Genomic DNA, 13,157 nt, shown 5'->3' with positions numbered 1-13,157 from the left:
ATGTATTTCTTGTTTCAAGTAGCCAAAATGCTATCAAGAGAGAATAAAACACAGCATTCCCCGGAATAGTTTATCAAGGACCTCCTTGAGGATCTCCTAGTCCTTCTGCCCTTCTAGAACAGCCCTGAGCATTTCCCTGCTTTATTACAGTGGCCTCTCTTGCCTTCCCTTCATTCCCAATGACCAAACGCAGCAGTATTTGCCAATTGACCAAGCAGGCCAAGAATAACAGAGCAATGGGTTTTTCCTGCAGCTGGGGTATTACTCCTAGTCTCTTTTTACTACCCAGCTGCAGATGGTTATATTCTGTAAATATCTAAATATCTCCAAGCCTTCTATCTCTGTGCCAGATTCAACTACATTTGACAACGTTTTCCTATGTTATCAAGGACAGAAGATTGGTCATGTAAATCTCATTCCATAGGCAACCAGCTTAAATTTGCATTGTTTGTTTTCTAACATAATTTACAATTATGTAGCAAGCTTCGTATGTAAATATCAGGCTATCAGCACCTCAGTTTTTGACAGGCAAATAATTTTAATGCATGTTGGACCTACTGAAATGCACGTTACACAGTGTAACCAAGAGACTGAACAGGCAGACCACAGCAGGTTTTTAAGTGCTAGGAAAATCTTTGTCCTCATCAAAGTGGGCTCCAGTGTGTGCTGCTTGCTTTCTGCACAGGATTGCCTTTAGAACCACATCATTAATAAAACAGGAGGAGGGGAGTTTTAATGTCATAGTTAAGTGAGGATACCAAAATAATCTTAATTTCATAGTGAAAAGTGGAATGTTATAATATATCTATTTACTTTTGGAAAACAACTGAGCCTGTAATCTGAGACAGGTTTTATAGATGGGATTAAGTAGTGACAAGGAAATGATGCTGCTAAAACATGTTAAAGAGGAGGTTGCTTGCCAGCGCTACTCTGTGTGAGCTGTGCTATTGTCTTCCTCTGAGTTTGTTGTTATTACTGACATTTCCCCAAAGCCTTTTGCTGTTCATCAGGAACTGAGAAGGTAAAGAATTTTATTGTTTTGAGATTAAACGTTTTATCATCCTCACAAGCAAAATAAGAAAACGCAGGAAGGATTTTGAAGATCGTGACTGTTCTATTATCTCAAAGGTAAACAGGAGAAAGTTAGGCAACAGAAACAGAACAAATAAAGGGAAACAATGTTGTCTTTATTTCCGTCCCTTGGAAAAATGGTCTAGTGGAAGATTATAATCCTGGAAGAAAATTTTGCTTGCAAACTGATGCTTCTTTTGCACTTGTTGCACACCAGCCTATTGATACAGCAGAGTTGGATTATGTGAAGTGTAGACCTCTTCCACTACCAGCAAGCAGATTTGAGAGTGAAGTGGAAAGAGATTATATGAATTAACATTAAACTGTTCTAAGTATCTAAAAATTTAAGTTATTTTTTGATTTATTCCTAGTCTTAGAATAATGTACTTGTTCTGTGGGATGATTAAGCTGGTCTAGATTACCATGACAATCAGGTATCACTGAATGATTATGTCTAAAATAAAAAGAGAGGTAATCAGTTTATAAAACTTTTCTTTTCAAAAAAGTAAATTAAATGGTTTGCTTCCCCAGAAAGGTGTGATTCACTTGGCCTTGGAAGATTACATTTGTTTTGATATGAAGAGGAGGGGCTTAACTGACAGATGAAGTGAATGACAGGAAGATTTAGAGATTCTCTAGGAATGTCAAGAACTGTGACTTAATGCATGAAGAGACTGGCCTATGGCATCTCATCTATGCCTTCCATGCAGATTTGCTGATACTTATTTTTAGGGCCAATGTTCATGATAAATACCAGCATACAATAGATACATGGGGGGCTTATCCACACAGTATCAGTTGAACATGGAACAGTAGTGAATAGTTTTGAGGTTTCCCTGAGGCACTGGCACACACACAGAGATAAGCACAAATCTTGGGTCAGATGACTTAGAGGATGTACATTTCTCTTATCTAGCTTTTTCTTTCAACTTTTTCGTCATAAAATGACTGAACATTTCATAAGCCCTTACTTGGATCTATATTGTTGATTGCTTCAGTCCTAAGGTTGTATTGAGTAGCTGGTAAGTCACATCACTTGCTCACTCTGATAGCACAACTAGATAAGAAAGGTGCGGCATAATCTAAGGTAATGAACTCTAGAACAGAATTTCCAAATAGCAAAATGGAAAAATGAGATCTCTGGAAAGATGCTGTGGTGAGGGGGTTCCATGTTTTGGTGGACTACTGAGAAAGGCTGGCATGCACATATAAGGGATGAAAAGTACTTGCACAGATACATCACACCAGAAAATCAGAATGAGATTAATTCCTGGCATTTCGTTATGCTTGACATGAAAGTCTCATAACTTAAAACTGAAGTAAAATAACATGTGGCTCATGGACAAATTTCTACAGCTTGTTTTGAATGTGACTGTGAACCTGAAGGTAACATACAGTAGAGGGATAGATAAAACTGAGAGATGCTGAGGAATCTCTGTCTTTGGAGCCTCAAAATTCAGCCAGACAACCTGAGGTACGTAGTTCCTTTCACTTTGAAGCTAGCCCTGCGCTTAACTGGAGGCTGAACTAGTGTGATCTCCAGGATTCCTTCCAACCAAAATTTTGTTACACAGCTTTGGCTTTGGATTCACCAGCTTTCTGAAAGAGTTGGGCACCTCTTAGAAGAGTATTTTCAGTGGGGGTCAGAGGAGCTGGAATGATTTAGCCTCGGTGAAGTGGCTGGAGATGGAGTTAAATCTAAACTCTAAGGGTCCTTTGTTATAGGATTCAGGAAAGCTTTGAAAGAAGTCAAACTTCTAAGAAGTTGGAAATACAGAAAAGCACAGAAATAAAACACTTTTTGCAAACTTAAAAGTATGTAGATCTGGGATATGGAAACTCTACAGGAACCTCTCATATTGTTTTTCTATTGCTATCTTCTGAACAGTTTTTGTTTGGGGAAACAAAATTTTTCTTAGGGAAGTTTTAAATCTATGGTTTCACTGTGATCTTGATAGTGGGATGCAGGTTGAAAAGACCCTGACAGAATTGTTTAGGAACATGGAGACTCTACATTAAGATTGCCTGCAGAAGGACAGGATACCAAAATCAGACTGGGTGGCAGTGTGGAGTGCCACTCCCACAATCTTCAGTGGCATGTGCTGTAGCTGGATTTGCTATTCTTCTTAATTGGGAAAGGGCTGAACTTTGTTGCTTCATGTCTGCAAATGCAAAACCATTCAGGGTAATGTTTACCTTGGTACATATTCCCCCCTGCCTTTTACAAGTTTGAAGAAATCAGTTTCAGGATTCTCACTGCAGGGTTTATATAGACTTTTCTTGTGGTTCATCGGGAGAATTAGAGAAGATACTGGTTAAGTTCTACTCCAAATCAAAGATTTATTTGTAGAACCTCTTAATGCACTGTTGAAACTCAGTGTAAGGCTGCCAAACACTTACCAGACCTCTGCCTTAGCATGGGCTTACACAGACTTCCTTCTCAGTCACCCTTATGCAGCATAAACTCTTAAACTCTTGTTTTGCTGGAAGTTGCAGCTGTGGAGAATCTTTCTGCTGATATATTGGGTTTTTTTTAGGGGATATTATTAGCTTGTTGAAATGAAACTGCTGTTGATATGAAAAGCTTTAATATGAAACCAGGATGAGGTGACCTGAAACTAGGATGACTTCATTGTTTTGCCAGCTATATATATTAAGGCTATTATGTCTTGGCCATGTACACATGGAAGATAATGAAGATTAATATGTAGTTTTATAGCACTAATACTAGACTGAGTGATAGCCCTCTTTTAAAAAAAATGGAGGAACCAACAATTGATCAATGAGCCATTGAAGAGGACAGCAAACTGGCCAGTGCCTTATTTGATTCTGGTGGATCATTGGGTGATGTGTTGATCACCAATGGAAACTGTTAAATTACTTACAGCTTGTTGTGTACAATCCATTTGGGGCGGGTGGAATAGACGATCTTTAAAGCTCCTTTCCAACCCAAACCGTTCGGTGCTTCTAAGGGTCTTCCCTCTGTCTTCCCTGTCTTCTGGTAGTTGTCTAGATCCCATAAAATCAGCACGATTCTATGTTTGGGGTACTGCCATCCAGGTTCCTTGGCACCACTGCAGTGCAGTCCCCAGCTCACTCACTGGGTGGAAACTGGCTGGTAAGTGGAAGCTGTGAGACCCTGGAGGTGAGTGCTGGAGAACCAAGCAGGGCTGGAAGAGACTGAGCAGAAACACGTTTCGTCCCTGCTGAAAGACCTGGAGGCTGAGAGGAGAGCAGGACTTGAAAAAGTGGTGCTATCAAACCCCTTTGCATAGAAATGGGATCACAGAGAGTGCCGAGACTCAGATGTTGAGAGGGAATTACAGTACTTCTTAAATACCTACGGAGACTGAAAGCACTGTCAGCATTGATGGACTGAAGCCTGAAGTTCTGCTTGTTTATCCTGGAGCAGGGTAATTTAAAATTGCTGTGTCCGGCCTTTCTTCCTTATCTCATGGAGAGAGGGGAAGATTTATGAGTAAGAAAGAGGGAAAAGAAACTGTAGTAAAACTTTGATGCTTCCACAGAGTCAATCTCTCCTGTTTTCAGATCTTACTAATTCTCTCCTAAAACTTTTTGTCTTTTTGCTGCCAAGTAGAAGCCAGAATATTCTTTGTTCTTACCATCTCTATGCAGGATATAGAAGATAATGACAGGCAACAAAGAGTTAAGCAACTAACTAAAGTATAATGGAAAATAGCTGTCTTCCTTTTGAAGCTGAAGGTGACATTTGAAAATCCATGTATTTGGTAGCTAGTTATTGCTTGCTGTGTTGTACGTGCTTCAGTGTCTCACAGGAGTTTTGCACAGGCCAGGACAAATGGCAGTCTACATTATAAAAGATTCTAAAATACATTTACAATTGGTTTTAATTTATTAAACTGAGGGTGGGCTATGCTTTTAAATGCTGTCTGTTGATCAAGAGACTACACAGCTTGAGGTTAACAAAATGCTGGAAAAGGAAAGAGTATAAATAGAAACACCACTTCCTTGTTGAGTAGAAGCCAAACTTGTGGTTGAACCTTTCTATATGAGAGTTCGCTGAGGTCCAGATAGGCAGCTGAATGCAGATTTCTGAAGACACCAAAAACTCTTGAGTTCTGAGGGAGGATATACATAGTACATACTAAGGACTGGACTAGGTATTTCTTTCCTGTGGAACACCTGGCTGCAGTTCTTGGAAAAATATACCAGTGGAACTTGGAGAATGTTGGTGTAAATCCAGCACCAGCTTAGTGAAAGCAGAAACGTATGTCTGACCTTTCAGTGCAACAGTGATTATTTGGGCCTGGAAGAGGCTTAATATAACTTAAAAACAGCCTCCCAAGACTGAGGATTTGAAATACAAACTTACCTGGACAGTAGGATAAATATGCCTACTACTTTCTTTTCAAACTTTAAATATTTTCCTATTGGTAAGGAAGGGAATATTTTACAGCAGTGAGCATGATTATTTTTTTCCTGATAAATTTTTCCAGTAATGTTCTGCATATTACAGATAATGCTACTGATACTTAGACCATATTACACTGCATGAGGTGCCCTTCATTTCTAATTCTTAGAGACTTTAAACAGTCTATGTCATTTTTTGATATATGACTTAGATTTATTTCTAGAGTTTTAGGACTAAAATTTGCACAATGCTTAAATGAAGGAGTGTATGAGCCAGAATCGAATTGTTTTGTAAGACAAATAATTTTGTCTTTTATCTCCTGATTAAAATATAGCTTTAAAGTTGATCTAGTTCAAACAAATTAATTCAAGAAATCTTACGGCCTATATTTTTACAGGAAGCTAGGCTAGGTGATTACCGTGGTCCCTGCCCTTATCTATGAACATATTTGCAGTTCTGATGAAAGACTTTTATGGGGGCCCTTTCTACTAAGGTCATGTATTTGTGATCTTTTCTCAGAGCCTGATCTCAGTTGCTTAGCAAACTGAATTGGCAAAAATATAATTGTATACCTATTTACATCAAGATTGTTTAAGAGGACTTGTTTGGGTTTGTTTGTGGGGGCTTTTCTCCTAGTGTTTGGAGAGGAGTGGTGATTTGGTTGTTTGGGTTTTTTCCCCAGTCAAAAGCTATCAACCAGAATGTTTGAAGTGCTCAAAAAAACCCACATAGTTCCTGCACCCAAAGGTCTGTGCTCTCATGGATGTCTGTCTGTTGGGTGTTTGGCATCATCCCCCTTCCTCACATACTGGTAGGTGGGTAGGAAGAGATTGCAGGGTTGCAGAGGAGAAGAGGAAAACCCACATTCAGAAGGAAGAATTTTGAAGGCTGAGCCTGAAGAGGGAAGACAAACTATGACCTCCAGTTAAGGAAAGAGATTAGACTGTAGGTCAATGGGAAACCAAGGCATGCTGAACAAAAAGAAAAATTGTGGGTGGCTAAACAATATGAAACAGCTATGGCAAGCTAGATAGGGTTGGGAATTGATAGAGCTGAGGAGGTATGTCACAGTTAATTAATTATTTGGGCTAGTAGAAATAAGGATGACTAATCTGTTTGAATATTTGAGATAGAAACCAGTGAAAGAAGTACACTGAAAATACCAATTTATCTGGAAAAATATTCCATCCTACTGAATGTCTTAGACAGCTTGGTGTCTTTGGCAGCTGCCTACACTGTTATAATTCCATTAACTCAAATAATAAAAGTCTATACGAAGAGTCATGGCTTATCCTTGCAGGACCATATGCCTGATAATTTGGCAAGGTATTGGGGGTTTCCCTATTTTTTTTTTTTTTTTAACAAAGAAAAACTTTGCATTAAAGTGCAGTTTTACAGAGGCAATTGAATTGTGAAACACTATAGGTATTCCTACCTTTGGCTTCCTTAAGAGCTTGTGAACTTTGGGAGCTGGATGACAAAGTTCTAAGTAAAAAATTTCATTTCTCTCTAAATGAGTTATTCTTCCTTTCTTGTGATCATTTTTGACCTTTTGGTCCTGATTACAAACCAAGACTCTTTTCATCTTAAGGAAAACTAATCACAGGGAAAAGGTATATTCTGGGTAGCATTAACACACATGAATTTTGTGGTTTTTTAGTGGTTTTTTCATATTAAAACTTCTGAGTGCTTTCTCAGGAATGGTTTGTAAAGACAAGGAGTAAAACCTTGGTTCCTGTTTGTTGAATCTCTGGTGTAACTCTTTCAGTATGTTTATGCAAACACCCAACTTCACCCAGTATGTCCCTTTGGTACCGACTGCCCACAGAGCGCTGCCCTTATACTCTCGGTCAGTCGTTGTCCAACTCGCTGCAGTGCACTCGCACCTTCACAAGTCTTCATCAGACAGCTAAGTTCCCTGATCCTGGGGAAGGGTATCCTGTGGAGTCTTTCCTCCTATATGTTCATGGAATGTAGGACTAGAATGGAACACAAAAATTCATCTTCCTTGTCTTGGCATGATTGAAACCATTCACAACAGATGTTTCTTCAACCTATCTCTGAAGTCCTTTGGATTTTAACCACTGTTTAGAGAAACCGTTTCCTTAGGTTGTTCAAAGTGTTTTAAGTAGTTTTACTCCTGGAGAAACTGATCTAGCCTAAATTTATTACAATTTAAACTGGTTTGCAGTCTCAGCCACATCAAGTGTACTAAAAGTATGCCTTACTGCCCTCTTTGTGTATCTGTTAACCATTTTTACACCTCCCTGAGGCAGGGTACATTTACAAGACTTGTAATAATTTTTGTTTGCACGCCTCTACTTCATTACAAATGTAAACTAGTTGTTTAATATTAGTGATTTTCATGACTGTTACTTACCTCATTATCTTATAGGTGTTACACATTGTGTTTTTCAAGGTACTGGGAGTGGAATGGAAGATTAGCTGAATCCCCATCTCCTTTGTTCTCCCACACCCTCTTTTTTTTTAAGAGCTCTTGTGAATACAAGTCCTTTGGAGTATTTTATGTAGAGAATTACTAGCTTACTAAGCAGCATTTTTCAACTCCAGAAAAGGTCTTGGAAAGTGAATGAAATTAATGAAATTAATAAGCATTAAAGACCTGTGACAAAGATGATGATGATGATGATGATGATGATGATTCTCTGCATACACAGCTAGGAATAATACTTGGGTATTAAAAGCAGACACAATGACTAGATACTAGTGCTTGTTTTCATACAAAACTTTACCAAATATTGCATTGTACTTGAGGACCTGACCGGTTAGACCAGGGGGTCCATGATAGTATGGAACAAACAAACATGCATAGACCTGGGTCATTGGCTTTCCAGCCTAATTGGGCATAGGCAGAAGCTGGCTGCTGTTTCCAAAGGCTTCTGCCTGGTGCACAGCCTCTAAGTAAACCTGTGGAGAAAATGGAACAGGAGAGCCAGAACCACTGGTTTAACAAAGAATTTAGCAGTTACAGTAACTAGAACCTTTTCATTTTGAATTGTTGCTATAGGACTCTTTAAGGATATAGATTTTGAAAGTGCTCCATTACAGAAAGCAGTATGCATTCAAATAAAAATAAAACCAGAATTATGTATCTAAATCTTTAGTCTTTCTCAGTTTTGTGCTTTTGCTAACTATTTACTGACTAGTACTAACAGCAGAAGGAGATAATCTGCAAAACATTTACAACTTCTGGTACACTCTCCCATTGACAAAGAAAATTGGAGAAGATAGGATAGGTGGATGTTTGTTTTGCAACATCTGAGAAACAAATTCTGGTTTTGTTCTTTTTTTACTACCTCTACCTTTTAAATAAAATTGATAATGTACCTTTTGTCTTAAAAATAAAGGTGAAAATAATCTTGTCTCTAGTTTATTGCTGTGATGAGTGCCAGCTGCAGCTTTTGGGATAAACTGAATTGTGTCTTCTCGGTAAAATCCTGGGCAGAGGTAGCCACATGTATGCAATGGGAGGAGATCTGTGCCCAGCCTGCCCAGCAGTCTTTGTCCCCATACAGTCAAAACCAGGCCATTTCTCAGAATGTTTTGTCTCTCTTTCTGCACTCATGCACAGATATCAACTGTGTGGAAATGAGGCTATGAATGAGGATAGAGTAACAGTGCTTTTAGCCTGACATTGGATTGGAATGTGATGGATATGCACCTGGTTATCTCTTTTGCACTACATAGTCACTTTGCTATGTACCCTTTGCTAATTATTAGAACTTAATGGTCCTAAAGTGTGCAAAAATAGGGGCCCTGCTTTTTTCTTTTCTCCCTTTTTTCCCCATGAATTTTTTCCTTTAAATAATTGACATAGATTTGTTCCTGGGTTTTGCAGATCACTTCTCAATGTTTTTCTCTTTACTCGTGTTCAAAATTGTAAATATAAATGTGGCAACCGAGTCCCCCTTTCTCAGGGTATAATTTGATTTTAGGAAGACTGAAGAGATTTTCTTACTCTATGTAAAATATGAAGGATCTCAGTGATTTAAAAGGGTTTTTTTTTACTTTGGTAGGTGACACAGTTGATGATCAAAGTCGAGACTCAAAGGATAAAACTTCATTTCCAGAGACCAGACCAATGTACAATCAACCTCCACAGGTAGGAGACTATTTCCTTATGCACACATGATGACACTTCCATAGCAGTTCATTTAAGAAACATGAATGTCCTGCAGAAGATGGTTTCACCACATTCACATCTTCCATTGGCTGAGTGGCTCTCAGCCTTCCTTGTCATCTATCATAAAAGCAGCACCACTACTAATTAGATGGCAATAATAACAAGCCCACTGCTGTGGATTTGAAAAGGAAATAGCAGAAGGCTGGGCTGTATGGTATTGTTGAATATCTTATTTTTATACTTGAATTGTGCAAGCATGAAACTGTAGCTAGAATATTAATGAATTGCGTAGAAGCATTAGTGTGGTGAGTAGTGATGGAAAATGTCACACATTTACATAAGTCAGCTATTTCCTCAACTACCATTATGAGTAACATGTTGTAAACATGTGAGTTCTGTCTTTATTGTGTGTTTCCTTTCTGTACTGTGTGGCTGTAAATCTGGGCTTCTTTTTCTTTTGTTTAGTTGATACATGTTTACAGGCGAGGGCTTTTCAGAATATTTCTGCATATGCTGTACACATATTTTGTTTTCCATGTACTCTGAAAATGTTTTTGTACCAAGTATGAGCCTGTTTTCCATCGCCATATAATTTTAGATATTTGCAAGGTGACTGAGAGATGTTTGGCTTGGACTTTTTGTGCTTTTGTGGTGCTTCTTTTTTTTGGTTAACCTATCTTTTCTCTTTTTTCCATATTTCACCTTGGTACTGGTGAGATATGTGTCTATCTGTCTCTTTTCAATGCTGTTTCAATATTTATTATTGATAAGTCCCTTGGTATAGTAGAGGTGTGTGTGACAATTTTTCCATATCTAAGAGTGGTCAGTATGTATGTGTGGCCTGTAGTCTTCTTTTTTAATTTAAAATTTAAAACTGTGTCCTATACAGAAATCTTTAATTTGTCGTAAGTAATGAGTGGTTTGCCTTCTGATAGTGTGGAAGTGTGAACTAAGCGATTAGTTCCAACTAATTGCAAAGTTTTAGTCTGACTTTAGATCCATGCATGTCTGAGCTGAGGTCCTTTGCATCTGAAGTCCTGCAGATCTGGGCAGTATAATTAACTGATGTTGTAGTTACCTACTGGACAAACGTAGTTTCCCTTAACGCGATGTTCTTGCTGGGGATGGTGAACTGCCAGTTATTGTTCAGTTCTTTGGAATTTCAGGAAAAGAGGAACTTGTATAGATTTTAAGTTTTGTGAGTTAGAGAGAAGAAGCAAAGTTTTCAAAATAAAATTGCAGATATTACAGGGAAAATGAAACAAAGATTTATTTTCAACTTTCTATTACGATACTTATATGTCATAAAAATACTCCTATGAACTGGCTTGTGACAGCGTAAGTTAAATTAAGATCCAGCACTTGGTATTATTTAGGCAATTCATTCCAGTCTAGATTTCAGTATTTGGACTTCACATTTACTCAAAGGAATTCTCAAGTTCTCAAATTAAGTAGAATAATTGTGAATCATGGAAATTAAATGGATAATTCTGGCCATTAGGAAAGCAATATTCCTCCTTGCAGTGGTGAGTATATTTTTGTAAATTTATGGGAGAACTTTACCAATTTATGGAAACTGGAAAAGCATTGTATTACATATTCAATATGTCATAGAGACATAGAACATCAGTTGTAATAATAACCCTGTTAGTATTAAACCACAAATTATTGATAAACATAGAAGAGTATGTTAAAATATAGTTGTTAGACTGCAAAGTGGCATCAGATATTTGTCATGCAGAACTTAACAAAAGAGCGTTTAGTTCATCAACTGCATCTTTCGATTGCTGGAAACCTGCTTTTATTTTTAAATATAAACTTTTTCACTACTTATTAGATATAAACTTTGTGGAATATGAAAAGTGCTTTTGGAAATGTGATTTAAAGAAGAATGAAGTAACACTTTGTTCATGGATTTTCAAAGGGGAAATGAAGTTAAGTTTGATTTTTTGAAGAAATTATCTTCTGGGGTATTTTTTGATAATGGCCACCATCTTTGGAATTTCCCATTTTCTTAGGTACTATTGGATTTGTTTGCTGTACAATCACTGAATTGTCAAGTGTGTATTTTTGTATAATCTTGTATAAATTATTTAAACTAATGCAGAAATAAAAGTTTACATCAAGATCATCTTGCCACATCTAGGAACATATAACAGAACCTCTTGTAACCTTGCCGTACCTCAGTCGGCATTGTTTTCAGGTGTTTGGATATTGCATGCGTGTTAGGGGAATTGCAGGTATTTAAAAACTTCTTGGAGGAAGGGTGTTCTCAAAGGCCAGCTTTAGCCCAAACATTTTGTCTTCTGCTTCAGACAGAAGCTCCTGCTTTGAACAATCCCATATGGAGTGTGTTCTCCATCTCCATGAGTATGGACGGCGGGTTGGGAGGGTCATCTCCTGATGCTGGTCAGTCCTAGGGGGACATGTTGTCCAGCAGGGTAGTGAGTACTCTGGGCCTAATCAAGAATGTCTGATCCCTCTGAAGTTGCTTCAGGCTCATGAACTAAAAGTCACAGAGACATTTAAGTGCTTTTCTGGATTGGGTCCAAAACGGTTAGTGCTCTGCAGGGCCGAGAACTTAAATTAGTCTTATTAGTGACTAAATTAGTAGATTAGTGATCATGAAATACAAAGCTTCTAATTTTAACTGCAACACAATCATAATAGAAAGATACACTATGGTTTGGGGTTTATTTATGCTTGCGATTTTTCCATTATTACCGTACAATTTCCAGATAATTCAATCTTCTGCTTTCATTGGGAATTTGAGGTAATAGAAAACAGTGGAATGGAAAGGTTAGTTTTGATATATGAAGAGTGCTAGAAAGCCCGATAATGTGGTGGGGTTATTTTTGATAATGAGCTATTCTATTGGTAAAGCAAATTAGTGCAACCATGTATTTTTGCCCTGCTGTGAGAGCGATTATGTAGCATATCTATTAGGAAACATAAAAAATATTTTTGACAGATGGTATGGCTTTGAATTAGGATTTATGAAGATTATTGTATGTCTGGTGTCCAGGACACCTGGGATTATTACATTGATGTAAGAAACAACAACAACAAAAATTACATTTCTGGTAATCGCTGCAGTGTTTTGTATCTCCCTACTGTTACCTTAAGAAGTGGCTCATGTGTATTTGATCTTGCACTTCTGGATAATCTGACATGCGCTCTTTAGCCAACAGATGTCAGCAGATTTAATGGGGGAAAACTGGACCAGTAAGTGTATTAAAATAAACTACCAAAAATGAGAACCATCTTTAGATTGTAAATTAGGATTTTTGTCTTGCTGTGTCTTCTTTTTTTTTTCCTTTTGTTTTTCCTTATAGTCCTACTTCTCCCTCAAATACTTAATAGCTATTGCCTTCTATATAAGGAGCTTGTTACACGTTTTCTAGGGCAAGAGAGAATCCCCCAAGGGATTGCTTAATCCATAATTATCTAATTTATATGTTGTTGTTATAGCCACTCTTAATTATATACCTTGCTGTGATTCTTATCATCTTAGGACTTAGTTTCCTTTATGAATTGTAATAGTTCTGT

General features: G+C 37.7%; 1 protein-coding gene across 2 annotated transcripts in view; it reads left to right on the top strand.

Moving 5' to 3' along the window:
- The window catches only part of UMAD1 (UBAP1-MVB12-associated (UMA) domain containing 1), a 79,211-nt gene that overhangs the window by 51,127 nt on the left and 14,927 nt on the right, over window positions 1-13,157 (top strand). For both annotated transcript variants that reach the window (XM_039549264.1, XM_039549263.1), the window contains exon 3: window positions 9,502-9,587. In XM_039549264.1, coding sequence (XP_039405198.1) covers window positions 9,502-9,587 — 86 coding nt within the window. The remainder of the gene's footprint in view (window positions 1-9,501; window positions 9,588-13,157) is intronic.

This window comes from Corvus cornix, chromosome 2, assembly GCF_000738735.6.
Source record: "Corvus cornix cornix isolate S_Up_H32 chromosome 2, ASM73873v5, whole genome shotgun sequence".
NCBI lineage: Eukaryota > Metazoa > Chordata > Aves > Passeriformes > Corvidae > Corvus > Corvus cornix.
Note: the sequence above shows the minus strand (reverse complement) of the source record. Positions and strands in the feature narration are given on the sequence as shown.